This window comes from Hyaena hyaena, unplaced genomic scaffold (genome assembly GCF_003009895.1).
Source record: "Hyaena hyaena isolate Hyena2069 unplaced genomic scaffold, ASM300989v1 scaffold_315, whole genome shotgun sequence".
Lineage (NCBI taxonomy): Eukaryota > Metazoa > Chordata > Mammalia > Carnivora > Hyaenidae > Hyaena > Hyaena hyaena.
Window position 1 is genome coordinate 1,591,594 of NW_024080948.1, and position 17,097 is coordinate 1,608,690.

Consider the following 17,097-nt stretch of genomic DNA (forward strand, 5'->3'; position numbering starts at 1 on the left):
TGTTAGGGTTTATTCAGGGGACAGGGACTCACTGATGAGTCTGAGATAGCAGTGACATACCCTGTTTTATATTTTAAAACTCCCTTTGGCTGTTATGTGGAGGATGAATTGAAGAGGGGCCAGAATGGCAGAGGGGAGTGTAAAAAGGACTGAGTTGAGTTTGAAAGGGGAGGGGAGGGTGATTGGGAGGCTGTACACACAGATCTGTCTTTTTTTTTTTTAATATGTTTATTTCTGAGAGAGAGAGAGAGACAGCGTGAGCAGGAGAGGGTCAGAGAGAGGGGGAGATACAGAATCTGAAGCAGGCTCTAGGCTTTGAGCTAGCTGTCAGCACAGAGCCTGAGTGGGGCCCGATCCCACGAACCATGAGATCATGACCTGAGCTGAAGTCGGACGCTTAACCGACTGAGCCACCCAGGCGCCCCCACACGGATCTGTTTAACCCTTAGGTGAGCTTTATCTGAGCCAGGTCCTATGTTAAGCCCTGTATAGTCAGTGAGTCCCCACAACAATCCTAGATGGTATCTACTATTACCCCATTTTGCAGAAAAGGATACAGACGCTCAGCTGAAGTCCCTTGCAGGTCTTCCCCACAAGGTGTCACTCTGTTCTGCAGTTGGCTTTGTTGACCCTACAGTGGTGTGGGACCCACGCAGCCCTCCGTTCTGTTGCTGGCTGTGTAGTACTCCCAAGCCGACCGTCACTTGTCATTTACGCAGCCAGTCCCGGCTGACAGTGACCCCTCGGGTGGTTCCTTACTCCACAGTTGCCAACCCTCCGGGAGCCTCTGATAACAGAGCTGCGGAGGCGAAAGGTGTCCTACGTTGTGCAGCTCTTGCCCACCTGGCGGCTGGAGTTTGCCTTTCCATTCGTGAAGGCGAGGCTCTAGAGAGGGGCGGGCGGGCGGGGAGGGGGCCTTCGCGGCCCGAGGGGCGGGGGGTGGAGCCGCGGGGGGCGGGGCCCCGGGCGTCCGCGCCGGCGCCGATAGGCGGGCGTCCCCCGGAGTCCGAGGCGGCGGCGTCCATAGCCCGGAGCTGCAGCCCAGCCCCAGCCGGAGCCGAGTGGGTGGCGGCGCCATGGCGTGCGCGGGGCTGCTCACCCTGTGCCTGATCCGGCCGCCCGCGCCCGAGCCGCGGCGGCCCCCCGCGCCCGTGCCTGCCTCCGGGCCCGCCGGACACGCGCTCTTCCAGGACGTGAGTGGGGAGCGGGCAGGGGGCGAAGGCTCTCCAGCCCTGGGGTTGTCAGTCTCACCAGGTCTGTCTGCTCTCTCCCTGTGTCTCGCTGGGCTCTCTGTTTCTCGCTGTCTCTCCTTACCCCCGTCTCTGCGTCTCTCTGTCTCCAGGTCTTTTGGTGCCCTGCTTCTGTCTCTGGGTCTCTGCCTCTCACCATCTCTCTCTGACCCTGCTGTCTCCATTCTCCCTTCTCTTTTTCTCTTTTCCTTTCTGTCCGTTCTGTCTCTCACTCTCCTCATCTCCTGGTTCGGTGTCACTGCCGCTGCTGCCCCCCACTCCCTAGTGCACCCCATTTACGTGTCTGCTGCAGTAGGGGCTGTCAACACTTGATCACAGGAGCAGTCCCCTCTGTGGCAATTTCAGGCTGGGCTGACCCAGTCAAGGGAGCCTGGAAGAATAAACAGCCCCTGGACTCCTGATGCAGTGCTGCTCCTGGAGTCCTGTAGATCTGACCCAGGGGCCCTGGGGTCCCGCAGTTGGTCAGGACTGCCCCCAGCGGTCTGTGCCTCCTTCCTATGTGTGGTAGGTGGCCATTTAGCACCCCCAGGGGTACCAACATAGGGCAGCCTTGCCAGGCCTCAGTCACTGCCTTGGGCTCCTTCCTCCCCTTTCACCCTAGTGCCCAGCTCCATCGTGGCCCATTCATGCCCCCCGCTTCCTTCAGAGGTCTCTGCCTGTGGGAAAGACGGACTCCTGTCCCCTCCTGGCTGCCCCCAGTGACTCAGCACCTTGACCACAGTCCTGGATGGAAGGGATCTGTCCATCCCGCTTCCCTGATGGAAAAACCAAGGAGGGAGGAGTTAGGAATATGTCCACAATCACACATGGAGACAGAAGCATGCTTGGGTGTGGCCCCAGGTGCCCTCATTCACAGCATAACACCCCTTCTTGCCATCTCCACCTGCCCCAGCCAGGCCACACTGTGCTGCTGTGTGACCTGAACCAGTGGCAGACCTTCTCTGAGTCAGGCTTCTGTCTAGGGGTTAGATTCATCCCGACACTTCACTGATCCTGAGAAAAACAGCTGGAGAGGGGTGGCATTCAGGACCTGGAATTGATAAGGCTTCTTTGTCCAGACTTTGGCCGGCCCCTCCTTGCCAGATGTGCTGGTCTCCCTTTGCTGGGCTGCTTCGGATGACCTGGAAGTCTCTGGTCCCTGATTACGTCTTGACTCTTTTCCTTTCTTTCTGCCACTGTTGCCCTTCATCTCTGCTTCTCTGTAAATACAGTCGGTCCACCCTTGCTTTCTGCCACTCACACTCCCCTGTGCACATGTGTGTGCAGGCATGTGCATGCACACACGAGCCTGTCCAAGGCCTTCATACTGAGTCAGCCTCATAGGAAGCCCCGGCCCTGGAAGAGTTAACCCCAGACACCCACAAAGAAAGAACTAGCTACTGCGTATTAGGGTCTTAAGCACACAGGGAAAGAGCCTGGAGTGGGCAGAGTCTGGGATGGTCCATGGCCGTGATGCAGAGTTAAGGGGTTCAGGTCTGGGACGACAAGTGCCCAGGAACTTGGCCCATGTCCCCACTGTCCTCAAGCTGGGACTGTGCCGAGGGCTGATACATCAGACAGAACCCAGGGTAGACTCTGGGTGTGGGAGGTGGGGGAGCTGGAAGCTGGTGAGGAGCACCCCCTGTGGGGCCAGGACCCGCAGGAAAACTGAGCAAGCGGTGGGACCTGCTGTGTGATCTTCCTGTGCCCCCCTTGTTGGAAAATCTCCCGCAGGGCTGATCTGGGCAGGGGGTTGGAACCAGGCTGAGCAGGAGGAAAGGCAAGGTTGGGGGGGGCAGGCTGGCCAGCTGGGGCCCTGATGAGCTGGGTGGGGGCCTTCTGCCTCCCAGGTGGCACTCACAGCTCCCGTCTGCCCCTTTGTCCTCCAGGTTTTCCGCAGAGCAGACAAAAATGGTGAGTGTGCCTTCCCTTGGGTCTACAGTGTGGGGAGGGGTGGGGGCCATCAAGGAGGTTCAGGGGAGCATCACGGGTTTGGGAGCACAGTCTAGAATAGGGAAAAATCCTGGGGAGACCCAAATCAGGAGAATCAGTCAAGCTGTCCTTCCCAGAGGGAGTGCCATTTGGAGTTCAGCTTGGCACGATGGAGAGTGGAGGGAATGTGGTTTAGCCAGAGGCTGGAAGTGGGGGCATACTCTCGCACAGTGCCCTGGCACAGGTATGGGTAGCCCTTCTATATGATTTCATGTTGTCCTCACACACCAGCTAGGTGGGAATTCTTCACCCCATTTTACAGACTAAGGAGCCCAGGCCCAGAGAGGTGAAGCAGTTTGCCTGAAGTCACACAGTCATTGAGTGGTGGGCCTTGAACCCAAGTCTGTGTCATGCTTGGTCCCAAGCTTCCTATGTTAAGGGACTTGGAAACGTGGGGTGATGGAGATGAGGCCTGTGGGGGATTGTGCTCTTCAGTCTTTAGAGGGCTCAGTAACTTTCCATATGACCAACCAGCTGGACCCAGGGAGAGTTTGCCAGGTCTAGGGAGTCCGCTTCCCCTGCCCTGGGTCCTGGGCATGCTCAGACCCTGGTTTGGGAAAACTTTGAAAGCTAATGCAGGAGCCCTCAAGGGAGCCCGCAGGCAAGTTGCTGCCCACAGAAGCTTGGAGTAGCCCAGTGTGTCCTGATTGGCCAGGTGAGGGTCTGAGCCGAGGCAGCTGGTCAGCCTTGGGCTTACTTCTGTCTGGGGTCCTAGACCCTTTGGCGTTTCAGCCTCCTGGAGACAGGATCATATCCCAGCCCGTTGATCAGCTGGCACACATGGTCTCATTTGGATCACAGCACTCTGGGAAGGCTCAGATCCCCACCCCCTCCCCAGCTCTGCTCCCCCAACCCCATCTGCTTAGAGATCTTACAGGCAAATCCCCACTGTCTCTGGCCATCCCACTGGTGCTCTTAGACTGTTCCCTGGCCCCTGTGGAGAGGAGGTCATTCCCTCCTGATCCTGCCAGCCTGCTCCTTGCAGGGGCTCCAACTCTTAGGAAGATCTCATCTGCCTCCCGGTGGCTTCTCTGTGAAGGGAGTGGATCCAGAGCAGCCCGGAGCCAGGCTTGGCAGGCAGACACTCAGCTCCCAAGTCCTCCGAGTGATGTCTAGGTCCTGCCATGATCTGGCTGTGTCCCAGGCTTTCCATTTGCTTCTTCATTTGGCAAACATTTATTGAGTCCCTATGCAATGCCACGTGTGTGCTGTCTTGTCCTTTGGGTGCCTGCAAAGTGGGCCCTGTTGCCTTAAGTGGGTACCTCTGGAGGCCCTTTTGTCCCCAACAGCCAGGTCCTCCCCACCAAGCTCAGAATTCCATTCCACCTGGCCAAGTAGTCTTCGAGGATTGAGGGTCGGCGGGGAGGGGTTGGATCTGAATCTGGTGGCAGGGGTGTGGCCAGGGGTCAGGGATACCAGCTCTACTCTCTGCCCCCCACCCCAGATGATGGTAAGCTCTCATTTGAGGAGTTCCAGAATTACTTTGCTGATGGGGTTCTCAGCCCTGCGGAGCTGCGGGAGCTGTTCAGCGGCATTGATGGGCACCCCACTGAGTGAGTACGAGAGCGGGTGGGTGAGCTGGGTGTAGATGTGAAGCTAGGCTGTCCCAGCCCCGCGGTGTCCCCTGCTGCCTTGGTTCCTTATGGAGGATGGGGCGTTGCATAGGGAGAGAGGTGCCAGGGCTTGATGCCAGCTTTACCCGCCCACTCACCCCCCTCCCTGGCTCCAGCCTTGTCCATCACACTCCTTCCAGCTGGGACCCCAAAATAGCCAGGTTTGAGTCACCAGCCGTGGTTCAGCCCACAGGTGTCCCCCCAACCCCCCTCCCCATTCCTGCTTCCTGCAAGGACAAGAGGATGCCTGAAGATAGCTGGGCCTCGCCTGCTTCCACCCGTGGATGCAGGTGCATGAACATGCACGTACCTCCCCGTGTGCGCTCCCACATCTACGAGACTCAGCAGGAGTCTGCATGCTTCCCTCCCCATGCTTCCTCACATGGGCACATACGCATCCACAGCTGTCCCTGCCTCTCCCCCAACGTCTCCTTAGAATAAATTCCAGACTCTGGGTTGGTGCTTAAGGCTTCCATGCCTTTCCCTACTCTGAGGCTTGGGCTGGACCTTGTATTTGCAGTGTGGCTACCTCCCCACCACCAGACACTCCAGTCAAATTCCTTGTCCTTGAAGGCCTAACTTAAGCACCCTCCTTCTGGAAGGCCTCCCTAACCTACCAAGTAATACCCCAGGCCTTCTCTGGACTTCCAGACCTGGTGTTTCCTTCCCGGCTCTGACCACTCCTCCCTGGCCTGTGTCCACATTTCTCTCCGAGGGCCTGAGATCCCCTAGGAGGCCAAGAATGGGTCTGAATTTTGCCCTCAGTGATACCCTTGCTGCCCCCGCTGGCCCACTGAGCAGCTTAAGCTGTGGTGGGGGCAGAAGCAGCCTCCTCATCAGGCTGAGCTGCAGTGGGCAATGGGAGGAACACTGGCTGTAAAGTCTCAGGTCACCAAGCTTAAGTCTGTGGGACTGAAGGGTGCTGTTCTCTTTCCTGCAGCAATTTGGAAACAGAGAAACTGTGTGGTGAGTAGGTCCAGGGGAGCTCTGGTCTGCCACCCCTAGGCAGGTGGGCATGATGTTCCTTCGAGGCTGTTCCTTCTCTGCTAATGGAATGAGATGGGCTCAGGATATGAGGCCTGGTTGGCAGTTGAGGAATCCCAGGTTGGGTAAATGAGACCGTGGAGCAGGAGGAGGGGGTGGTCTGGGACCTTTGAGCCCCTTCTCTGCCTGCAGACTATTTCTCAGAACACCTGGGTGTCTACCAGCCTGTGCTGGCCGCGCTGGAGTCGCTGAACTGTGCAGTGCTCACTGCCATGGACACCACCAAGCTGGTGAGTGGAGGGGTTGATGGTGGAGGACCTGGAGCGAGGGCAGGGGTGTCTGCTATGCTGTGGGAGCCTCTACTGTCATGGCTCAGGGCTGGGGAGCTAGAGGCTTGGGTTCTCTCCCACTTGCTGGGTGTGTACCTTTGTCTTTCTGGGCCTCAGTTTTCTCATCTGTAAACTGGGGATAATAGAGCTCACCTCCAGACATTTGATGTGACAATTAAATGAGAACAAAGGCAGGCATTTTTGTCTTCCTTGTTCTCTATTCCCAGCACCCAGAGCTGTGCCTGGCACACAGCAGCCACTTGGTACCTGGAGCTCCTGCTGCTGCTGTTTTTACTATTGGCCAGACCTAACTGTTGAGTATCAAGCCCAGGACCCCACAGGGAGGGGCTTGCTCCTCCTTTTAAGACATGTCTCCACCTCCCTTTGTCCCATAGCTTTTAATAAGGAGGCAAGGCGGGAACTGTGAGGAGGCCCAGGATTGTGCCTGACCCCACAAAGGGGAACTGAGGCCCTCAGTGAGTCAATGATCAGCCAAGGACAGGACTTCCTTTTCTGGTTGTTTCCCCATGGGCTTTAGTAGGTTTTCACCCCTTGAAGCGTGACACAGGATGGGAATCCAAATAGTACATGATGAGCGGTTGATGTGTTGTGATAATTTTCGTATCTGTGGCCTGGACACAAGTGGGGTGTTGTCTTCCTTGTTGCCATGGAAACAGGGCCCTGGAGATAGGCACCTGGACTGGTATTCTCTGAACTGGCACTGGTTAGGGTAGATCCAAACTGTAGGTCAAAGGGAGGGTCCTTGGGGTCTCGAGCACCTCCTCCTGGCTCAGTCAGGGGTGGGAGCGACCCATCGGCACATGATGACTCTGCCAGCTCCAATCACTTGAGACTTTTATTTGGCACTCAATTCCTGATAGAGCTATAGCTCAGCCTACCGAGCCTCTGCAGCCCCTCACGTGGCACCTCCCCTCCAGCCCAGCATGATTCAGTTGAACACTTCGTGCACCAGCCTGGAGCCCCACTCCTGATACATGGGCCGGGTTATCCAGCGCTGTTGGAAGGAGCGCAAGGAGGCCACCATGGAGCCGCCTGTCCACACTGCTGTGCCACGCCCAGGGCTGGCAACCAGGTGAGGCCGAAGTGCCCCAAAGCTGTGCCTCTGGCACTGTGCCTCCAGCTCCATTTCTAGGCGCTCAGTGAAGCCAGGGAAAAGCGTGGAACCACCGGCCAGCACCACAGTGTCAGCCAGCCGTGACCGTAAAGTTGCAGGGACCCTCTGCAGCGCCTGGAAGGCCAGTACAGGCAGTCCTGGCTCAGCCTGGCCTAGTAGACTCGGCTGGAAGATGGGCTCCGGGCAGCGGAAGCGCTCGCTGCTGAGGCAGATGGAGCACCCAGTGCCTAAGCAGAGACTGACCGGATGGTGGCGGTCAGCGTTCTGAAGGTCACCCTCAAAGTCCAGCGACACATAGCAGCAGTGCTTCTTGAGCTGTGTGATGGCCTTGCGGGGCAAGGCCCGCAGCGATAGATCGGGGCACGCTGCCACCAGCAAGTCCCTCAGGTAGCGCGACAGCATGCTGCCTGCCACGTCCAGCCGGAAGGTGGCCTGGTGCCACGAGTGGCCCGCATAGACAGGCGTGGCGTGGCACACGCCCGCACCTGCCTCCACGGCCAGCCCGCTGAACGCGCCCGTGGAGCAGAGCGCCAGCAACGCCGTGCTGGCCATGTGGCACGCGGGCACTGCCAGGGCCTCGAAGAGCAGCTCGGCCACCTTCTCGCGGCTCGCGGGTGGTGCCGACGGCGAGTCACTCACTAGCACGGGCCACTGCTCCGGGCACACCCGCAGGCCGCCCACCAGCAGGCGCTCCCACAGCCCCTCCAGCGCCTCCCAGTCCACCACCATGCCGTGCTTGATGGGATGCGCCCGCACCACGCGGCCCGCCACCTCGTCGCCGGGTGCGCCGGGCAGCACAGGCCGGTCCCAGGCGGGCACCAGGCTGGAGCTCTTCAGCACCAGGCGGGGCTGGCGCTCGCCCCCGAAACCCGCCTTGATGAAGCCCGAGCCCTGGTCTACCACCACCGCCACGCGGCCCAGCGAGGGCGGCCGCCGGAGCCGGCGGCTCCCGGACTCCCCGGACGCCGACCTCCCAGTCCCCGATCCCGCTGCTTTTCCTGGCTCGACCCCGCCATTTGCCAGAGGCACCCCTCTCGGAGGCTGGGCCCTGCCCCCGGCCTCACTGGAGGCCCACCTTTCAGCTTTTGGCCCTGGCCCCAGGCCTAAATCCCTGCCTTTGGTTACAGAACTAGTGCCCTCAATTCTTGGCTTCAGCCTCTGGTCCCGAGCTCCCACTCTTCCAGCCAGACTGGACATCTCTTTTCAGCTCTTGGCTCTGCCCACAGGCCTGAGGACCCGCCACTAATTCAAGTGTCAGGCTCCACTCCTGCGGGGTTCGGGCCGTTTTGGGGCCTCTTTGCCCTCCTGTAGCTCAAGGCTCAAGGCTCCACCTTGGACTGGGCCCACCCCTCTGGGGATGCACCTCCGCTATGCGGCTCTGCTCCCTCAGTCCTGGCAGAGGTAGACTTTGAGAGGGCCTCGCCCGATCCTTCTAGATGAGAAGCCTCTGGGAGCAGCAGGGCTCTAACAATGATGGCCTTATGGCAACGTCCTCTGGACATATATTCTTTCTTGGGGACCCAGGAGTCCAGTCCAGTCTTTGAGCCCCAGACAGTCTCCTGGCACCTCTCTCTTGGCCTTGACTTAAGGTGGGAGGGGGTGGTGACAGAAGGAAGGAGAAGAACTTGGATTGGACTCATTGTGACCTCAGTCCTCAGTACCTGCTGTATTCCGCAGACCTCTCCCTCCATGAAAACTTGCTGGATTCATCCTCTCTCCTGGGACAGGGCCAAGAGAGTGATTTTGGCATCAGGGGACCTGACCTCAGCGGTCCAGCACAACCAGAGCACTCCAGATTATCCGATGTACTCTGGCCAGATGTGCAGCACTTCTCCCTCCCCGCCCCCCTCCCCCAAGGCTGAAGGGAAAGCTCTTAATCACAGATCTGTAGCAGGTGGCCCACATAGGGACCCTACCTTTAGGGGCTTTCATGTATGGACTCCTGTGGACCTGAGTTTGTGACTCCGTTCTGAAGATGACTCACTGTGCCCCCCTGAGCAAGTCCTAATATCTCTCTCGGCTCAGTTTCTTCCTCCAGAACGTACTAATAATCCTCATCCAGGAAAAAGGGCCCTTCTAGTCTTGGCAGAGCCGAGTCTAGGGTCTCTTTAGGATCATTTTGGTTGCAAGTAGAAGACCTACTCAGGTGAGCTTAAGCTAAAATAGGGATTTGATTACAAGGATCTTGTAAGTGTTATGGATACTGAAGACAAAGATGAAATCAGGTTTCAGGAACAGGCTGGATGCAGGGCCTGGCTGCAGGATGTGTACAGACTCTGCATTGTTTTGTTCTTCTGAAGACTGGCTTAAGCCCTTGCGTGTTCATGTAAAAAACAGTCTCTCACAGCTCCTGAATTACAGTCCCAGGAAAGAGGCTGATAGGACCAGCCTGGGCCAGTCACGTACGGCCAGGATGTGTGGCCACATTGAAGGACACGGTTATCCTGATTGTAACCACATGGATGGTCGGAAAGGGTCTTTTACAAGCATTTGGGGAGATGCTGTGAGTCATGCAACTTCCAGCCTGATGCAGGGGATATGGAAGAGATGTCGATCGTGTTGACACTAACGAAAGTGCATCTGTAGCAGAAGCCGGGCCTGTGTCTTTAATGAGCTGGGACCTTCACCCCCTGCTGCATCTGTCCCCTTTGGGACATTCTGAGGTGGTCACCAGTGGAAGGCTGGCTACAGGCTCGGTAGGGCTGGAGCAGTACTCCGGGCTGGAGCTGGGTTTGGGACCCAGGAAAGTGAGAAGTTAGCTGGGTCTTTCTCACAGATAACATACCAGGCCTCTCCTGGGTGGATTAGGGGCGTGATTAGTCTCCAGCAATATGGTCAGAGCAAGGGTGAGGATACGAGTCACTCAGGAGGTCTAGAGGGAAAGCCCTGAGCCTACACATGCCAGCCGGAAGTTTGGGCGTTTCCCTCTGGGCTTTGGAGAAATCAGTGGGAGCTTATGAGCCGAGCAAACTGTCCTACAGATAGCTAAGTGGTTTGGAAGACATCTCTGGCTGCAGCGTGGGGAAGGGGGTGGCACAGGGTAGGGTGAGAGGCAAGCGATGAGGTGACTGGGGAGTTACCAAGCAGAATGGGGTAGGAGTGAGGGGTCAGAAGCCCCCAGACTCCAGCCTCTCCTCCTGGGTGCTCTCACAGGCAGGATGTGAGTCTCAGGCCCCAGCCCTGCTGACCGTGGGACCCTCACAGTTTTTTCCAGGGTGGTGGTGGCTGTTTGCCTGGGACCCTCCCCCTGCCTAAGAAGGACCTGTTGGGGGACTCTTTGGAGATGTTAGGCTTCTGCTGGAAGCAGGTCCCACCTCCTAGCGTGGCCAAACCGGGGTTTGCCCAAACTCACCCACCTTGGGCTTGCAAACCTGGAAGGTCTGACCCGGGCCGGTGTTGGAGGAGGAGGGAAATAGCTTCCCTCCACTGTAGCAGGGAGCCCCTTCCCCACCTGGGGGCAGGGGTTATGACCCTTGGGTCACAAGGAAGGAGAAGGCACAGTTTTGGCGCCAAGCCGTTGCCGTACCTCTGCCCTCAGTACTACCGGTTCATTCTTGCCTTGCTCTGGGCCTCAGTTTCCCCCACCCAGCTCTGCGCCGCCTCGGACAGAGCCAGCAGGAGCCAGGGTTGCTATGTGCTCTTTACTGGGCCACGGGCCGGGGGCTCGGCCGGGAACTCAGGGCCGCGGGCGAGGGCAGCGGCCCCGCTTGCGCCGCTGCTCCTCGGCTGGGTCGGCCTCGCGGTCCGCCTCGACGACGGTCAGCAGGCGGGAGTAGAGCCGCTGCCAGCCCTGCGCGCTCTTGGCCGCGGCCCCGGGCGCGCCCGCCGCGCAGCGCCCCGCCTCCTGCAGCCGCGCGTCCAGCAGCAGCAGCAGGACCAAGATCTTCTTCATCTCGCGCGCGCGTGCGCCCTCGCGCCGATCAGCGCAGTCGCCCGCTCCTCGCAGCATGGGCGCCGCCTCCGGGGAGCCCACCGGGGCACCCGTCGCGTCCTCGCCTGGCCGCCCGGGCCGCGCGCCTGGGCCCGCCGCCACCTCGGCTAGCTGCTGCCGCTTGTCCAAGGGGAAAAGCAGCACGATCTTGGCCTGGGGGTGGGGCAGGAGCGTGAGGGGGAAGAGCGTACCGCGCCTTCTTCCTGAGGATCCAGTCTCCCAAGACTCTGCCCCCTCTACGTTTTCAGGACTCCCGCGTGCTCCGGGACAGGAGTGGGTCTCCCCCTGTGCCGTTGCCCAGGACACCTGCCTTCCCTCTGGAAGCTCTAACCCACCGTAGGCTGACCTCCTGGGACTTGCACCGTCCACGATTATGGGATCTTTGCCTGCCCTCCCAGCCGTAGTGCTGGGACTCTTACCCACCGGACCCCATCCAGGGCCTCTGCCCACTCGAAGATGGGGGAAAGTAGCATGTTTTGAGGCTGGGAGCTGGAAAGGGGGCATAAGGGAGCCCCCTGTGGCACCAACTAGAGCTGATTCCCCATGCCGAGCCCTCATCTGTGCGGAGTTGGGAGAATCCCTTCCTGCCCCACCGTCCTGGGCTCCCAAGTCTCTTAATTTCTCCTGGTTGCTTGAATCCCTGTCCTCCCTTCTGGGCTTTTAGGACCCAACCATACCACGTGGGTTCCTGGGACTGTCATCCTCAGAGGGGATATCCAGGCCCTTCAGATTATGCCCATAACGCATAGACTCCCAGCATCCCCTCCTGCCCACCTGTTCAAGTTCCCCTGACTCCCACCTGCCCCTAACACCCTGGCACTCACACTTGGCTTCTTCTGCTTGAGGTGGCTGAAGAACTGCTGTTTCTGCCCAGCCTTGTCCATGTCGGGTGGCCTCTCCTTGCAGGCCCGTTTGGGCACTTTGGTCCTCTTGTGAGAACTGTTGTTTCCCATGGCAGGGCTGGTCACCACTGGGGGCCCCAGCCCCCGCTGCCTCTGCCCTGCCCTCTGGCTGGGGGAGGGGCACACTGCCCTCACTCTATCCTGCGGAGGCCACATTGTGACCTCATGGGTCAACCTCACCAGCTCTAGGCTCTAAGCTCCTCCTCCCAGGACCCACAGGCAAATCTTGGCTCCATTTACTCTGGCTGTGACTTCCGGCCTTGGTTTCTGAGCTGTAAAACTGCGCTAATAATCGCGAATGAGGCAATGCTTGTAAGGTGTTTAGTGGTGAGTAGAGAGGAATTTTTGTGGTCTGGGTTTGAATTGTGACTCTGCCACTAACTAATTGTGTGATCTTGGCCAACGTAGTCAATTGTTCCAGGCCTCAATCTTCTCATCTACAAATTGGGGTCCAATTATGGTTCTTATAAGTTGTTATGAGGATGAAATGAAATTCTGCTTGGAACAGGGCATGGCATAGAGTGGGTGCTTGTGTCAGCAGGGTATTTTGGTTGTAAGCAACAGAGACTGACCATCCTAAGTGCTCAAAATGGAATTTATTGGAAGGCTTTCAGGGAGCTCAGAGCGAGGCCAGGAAGTCTGGGGACGAGGCTCGGAGACAGGGCAGAAACCACTGGCCTAAGAGTGAGAGCACCGGCCCCCATTCTGTTCCTGCCTCCCAGCTCATAAGCGTGGCCCAGCAGGGCCCATCTGATGGCTGAGCCAAGGCAGGTCATGGAAGGAGATGAAGCCCCTGACGGATGGTGCCTCCAGGGCCCCCTGTGGAGGGTGGGCAAGCACCTGGACTCCCATCCCGGGCTGTGTCCTAAGTAGGAATGGACTCATTGAAGTTTTTCAACAGTTCGGTGAGATGGCTATTATTCCCCCCCCCCCCACCCTTTCTCCAGGCGAGGACACTGAGACACAAGGAGGTGAAGGTAGTTGGAGAATCTTTGAACATCTCAAATGGGCAGTGTAGGCCTGGCATGTCGGCCTTGTCTCTCTGACCACATTGGGAGGGGCTGAGTGGAGGCTAGTGATGTAGGAGTCAGTGCCGTGTGTGTAAGGACAGTGGCCTGGCTGTCTTGTATCTGCGGCTCCAGTAGAAGGTACCTATCTGTTGCGTGGATGAGTGCTTGAATGAACGCATGATAGATTATGAGTTTGGGGCCACATCACACCATCATTTTGCCTCATGATGCCTCTGGATGCCCTGTGACCTGTCCTTCCCCACACCAGCCTGGATGTGCCTGGGGCTACACTGGCTGAAGGTAGTGGCCCCATACGAAAGGGGCCTTAGGGCCCAGAAAATGGCAGATGCCTCCCTGTAAGGAGGCCTGACGTGTCCCAGGAAGGGAGGCCAGGCGCAGACGAGGAGGGTCCAGGCCCTGCTCCCAGTCCCAGGAGTGTCCTCTGGTTGCACGCTCTCTGCTCTTGATGCTGTACTGGTGCTTGGGTGGGCAGGGCTGGGGAAGCAGGGCACTGGCTCCCCATTCAGAAATGCATGCTTGGGGCCAGGATATGTTGAGCATGCCCCCCTCTGCCCCCAGGAATATGAGCGGGCCTCCAAGGTGGACCAGTTTGTGACCCGCTTCCTACTGCGGGAGACCGTGAGCCAGCTCCAAGCCCTGCAGAGTTCGCTGGAAGGAGCGTCGGATACCCTGGAGGTCCAGGCCCGTGGCCCACGGTATGGGAGGTGCCCTGCTGGTCACTGTCTCCACATTCCAGGGCCCTCGGCATCCATCACATTCCACAGCTGCAGCATCCCCGAGCCCATTATTCTTGTTCTTGGGCAGGGAGGCCAAGAAGGGGTGAAGGGGGTGGGGGTGGCTGGCTTCGAGGCTGGGCCTCAGTGTCCTGGGAAGCCTGTCGTGCTCCACCCAGGCCCAGCCCTGTGCTGGGGCCCCAGCCCTTGGCCTGTGGGTCTGGGAGCAGTGCGCTGACCCTCCACTTCTCTTAGGTCAGACGAAGACAGTGTGGAGGTACAGAGCAGGCCCCATGGCTGCCGGCGGGCAGGGCGCAGGGCCCCGCGGAGCGTCAGTCGGTCGCCCACCTGGTCTCCTGGCTCCTCAGACACAGGTGCCCCCAGTGCCCTCTCCTCCACTGCCCCTCAGCTCATCCTGAGAAGCCTCCCAACCTGAGGGGGCCCATGCCCGACTCACCCCCATGGGTCTCCCACCCCAGGGCAGAGCTCAGAGGCCGAGATGCAGTGGCGGCTCCAGGTCAACCGTCTCCAGGAGCTCATTGACCAGCTCGAGTGTAAGGTGAGTGGCCAGCTGGCCGGTGCCCCGGGGCGGGGGCGGAGGGTCGTCCTGGAATCCACCTAAGCCAGGCACACGCCGGGGGGCTTGCCCACGCTGTGTCCCTTCCAGGCCCCCCGGCTCGAACCCCTGCATGAAGAGGAGCTGACCAAGGGGCCTGACTCGGTGAGTCCAGGGGAGGGACAGGCAACTGGGCATCGGGCCAAGAGGAGGTGCTCATCAAATGAAGGGTTTAACGGGGCCTGCTGCCTGCTTGGCCTCTGTTATACACATGCCCATTTCCCAGGCTTGGCCCAGCCCTCATCCCCTAAGCCTGGCAGGTGCTGGGTTCTGGCTCTTGCTCTGCGACCCTGTAGAAATCACTGCCCCTCTCTGGGCATGAGTTCACTTCATCTGCATTCCTGAAAGCTGGGTCTGGGCGGTGTGGGTGGAGGCTGGAGGGGGAAGTGGTGGCATCCTGCAGGAGAGAGGGACAGTGGCTGGCTCTAGGCAGTGATCTTGGCTATGAGGGGAGGATGGAGGCAGGGATACTGGGGGCCAGGTTGGGGCAGGAGCTTGACCTCATGGTAGGCGGGACTAGTGCAAGTCAAGAAGGGCGGGGTCCTCCTGAAGGCCACAGCCAGCCCCTCCCCTGTCCCCCCCCCTTACCCTGGCTCACAAGGCTGCCTCTCTTGCCAGCACATCCTCGTGGCCCAGAGGCAGGTGCACGTGGCGGAGGCAGCCCTGCAGGACTTCCACCGTGCCCTGTGCTGCTATGTGGACTTTACAGGGGCCCAGAGCCACTGCCTGCAGTGAGTTCCTAGCCGGCTAACGGGCTGGCCAAGGTCGGGGAAGGAGGGCGAGCAGGGCAAAGTGCTGGGGCCGGGTGTCCTGGGCCAGGGCTCCCATTAGATACCCTGGCTGGGTGGGCAGTGGAGGTGGTAGCCTGGGCCTGGCCTGGCCATCTCTCTGGCCCCACAGTGTGTCTGCCCAGAAGATGCTGGACAATGCCTCTTTCACCCTCTATGAGTTCTGGCGGGATGAGGCCTCCTGGAGAAGGTATGAATGGTATCTGAAAGTTCATATTGAGTATGGGCCCTGGAGTGAGTCAGGCCTGGGTTCAAATCAGCCTTTATTATTCACTGGCTGTGTGACCTCAGGAGAGTTACTTACTTATCCCCTCTGAGCCCCAGGGATCTTTCCAAAATGAGAGTCATAATAGGTCTACCCTTTCATGAGCCAAATGAGATGGTGTATGGAAGGCTGAACACAATGGCAGATCCACAGTAGATGGCAGGCACTCAGTGTATACACACCGTGCCACAGTCTATGCCAAGCACCCACATATTACCTCCTGTAATCCCTCCAGTGTCCTGGCCCAGTAGGCACTATTGTCCCCATTTCACAGAGAGAAAACCAAGGCTCAGGGCCAATGTGAGGTAGGACTGGGATCTGAATCCAGACAGCAGGACTGGGGTGGGGGTGGGGAGCTCTCAACCATGTGGTCTTGCTCTTCGGGGGACCAGCTCCAGCCTCAGGTGACTCCACGGCCCTCCCCAGGCACCAGCAGTCTGCCTGCAGTAAGGCCTTCCAGCGCGTCCTCATTGACCACCTGCGTGCTCCAGACACCCTCACCACTGTGTTCTTCCCAGGTATGCTGTGGCCCCCGACCCCGCTCTACAGCCCTAGGGAGTGGCAGTGGGCCCCTGATGGCCTCTAACCCTCAACCTCTGACCCCTAGCCTCCTGGTGGATTATGAATAATAACTGAGCCTGACCTGCATAAGCCAAGGCCCTGGGGCCCTACCTGCCTCCTTCTGGAGCTTCTGGACTGGTCAACTCAGCACCAAGACCAAGGACGCTGCCACTCTTAGACCTGGGGGCGGGCTCTCCAAGCCTTCCCCCCAAAACCCAGCTGGTGGAGAGTCTCTCAGCCCAGGGATCAGGGACTGGGCTGCTTGCTTTCTATTTATTTATTAGCATATTTTGTTGTTTGTAGCATTCTGGCCTCTGCCTGGCTCAGGAAGCTTGGATTCTGGTCGCCTCTGTCCCAGGCTTGTGTGACACAGAGGAGGTCGCTTCCCTCTCTGGGTGGGCCTCGGGCTGTCTGGCTGCCTAGTGGGTACCCTGCTTTCTTCCTGCTGTCTTGGGGCCAGGCTTCTGCTCTTCCTCAGCCAGCAGCAGAACCAGGGCTGATGCTCAGGGACACCACCCCCACCCCCCACCACCAAACCTCGACCCCTGAGGCTGGGCCGGATCGATCTCCAGTGTGGGGTAAGGACCTGGGTGTCCCCATCACCCTCCTGGGCTAGCAGGCTTCCAACTCTTCCAGCACCCTTGGCTGCACCAGAGACCTCGGCAGGATCCTGGGTTGGTTTGCATGTCATTTGCATATCATTTGCATGTCCATGCCTACCCACACTCAGGGCACTATGGGAAGTCCCAAGGTGACCTTGCCAAGTAGCAATAATTTGGGCCCAGTGTCACCTACTCCCCCCAGATACCTCCAAACCCAAGCCCAGGACCCCAGCACAGAGGCAATAAAGGCAGTGGTCACCTCTGGTGTTGTGTCCTCTCTCTCCTTCTGCAAGAAGGCCAGGCCCTGGGGTTGGTTTGCATCTCAGACCAGAGATTTAGGGCAGACAACTTATCTTTAGGAATCAACCAGTTCTTATCTTAAGCTCCCATGCGAACAGATGATGAT

General features: G+C 58.9%; 3 protein-coding genes across 3 annotated transcripts; 1 reads left to right on the plus strand and 2 right to left on the minus strand.

Annotated features, from left to right (window-relative positions):
* Positions 1-1,028: 1,028 nt before the first annotated feature.
* On the plus strand, positions 1,029-16,954 carry NECAB3 (N-terminal EF-hand calcium binding protein 3). The gene is made up of 13 exons (XM_039248757.1): positions 1,029-1,193; positions 3,119-3,143; positions 4,666-4,774; positions 5,775-5,800; positions 6,011-6,108; positions 13,705-13,841; positions 14,115-14,233; positions 14,339-14,418; positions 14,527-14,580; positions 15,094-15,206; positions 15,376-15,453; positions 15,955-16,046; positions 16,136-16,954. The coding sequence occupies exons 1-13, from the start codon at positions 1,077-1,079 to the stop codon at positions 16,162-16,164; spliced, it is 1,077 nt and encodes a 358-aa protein (XP_039104688.1). The 5' UTR covers positions 1,029-1,076; the 3' UTR covers positions 16,165-16,954.
* ACTL10 (actin like 10) lies at positions 6,986-8,865 on the minus strand. Its single transcript, XM_039248755.1, has one exon. The coding sequence runs from the start codon at positions 8,477-8,479 to the stop codon at positions 7,097-7,099; it is 1,383 nt and encodes a 460-aa protein (XP_039104686.1). The 5' UTR covers positions 8,480-8,865; the 3' UTR covers positions 6,986-7,096.
* On the minus strand, positions 10,910-12,399 carry CUNH20orf144 (chromosome unknown C20orf144 homolog). The gene is made up of 2 exons (XM_039248758.1): positions 12,038-12,399; positions 10,910-11,366 (listed from the first exon to the last, which is right to left on the minus strand). Exons 1-2 carry the CDS (start codon positions 12,269-12,271, stop codon positions 10,959-10,961), a joined length of 642 nt encoding a protein of 213 aa, XP_039104689.1. The 5' UTR covers positions 12,272-12,399; the 3' UTR covers positions 10,910-10,958.
* Positions 16,955-17,097: the final 143 nt, after the last annotated feature.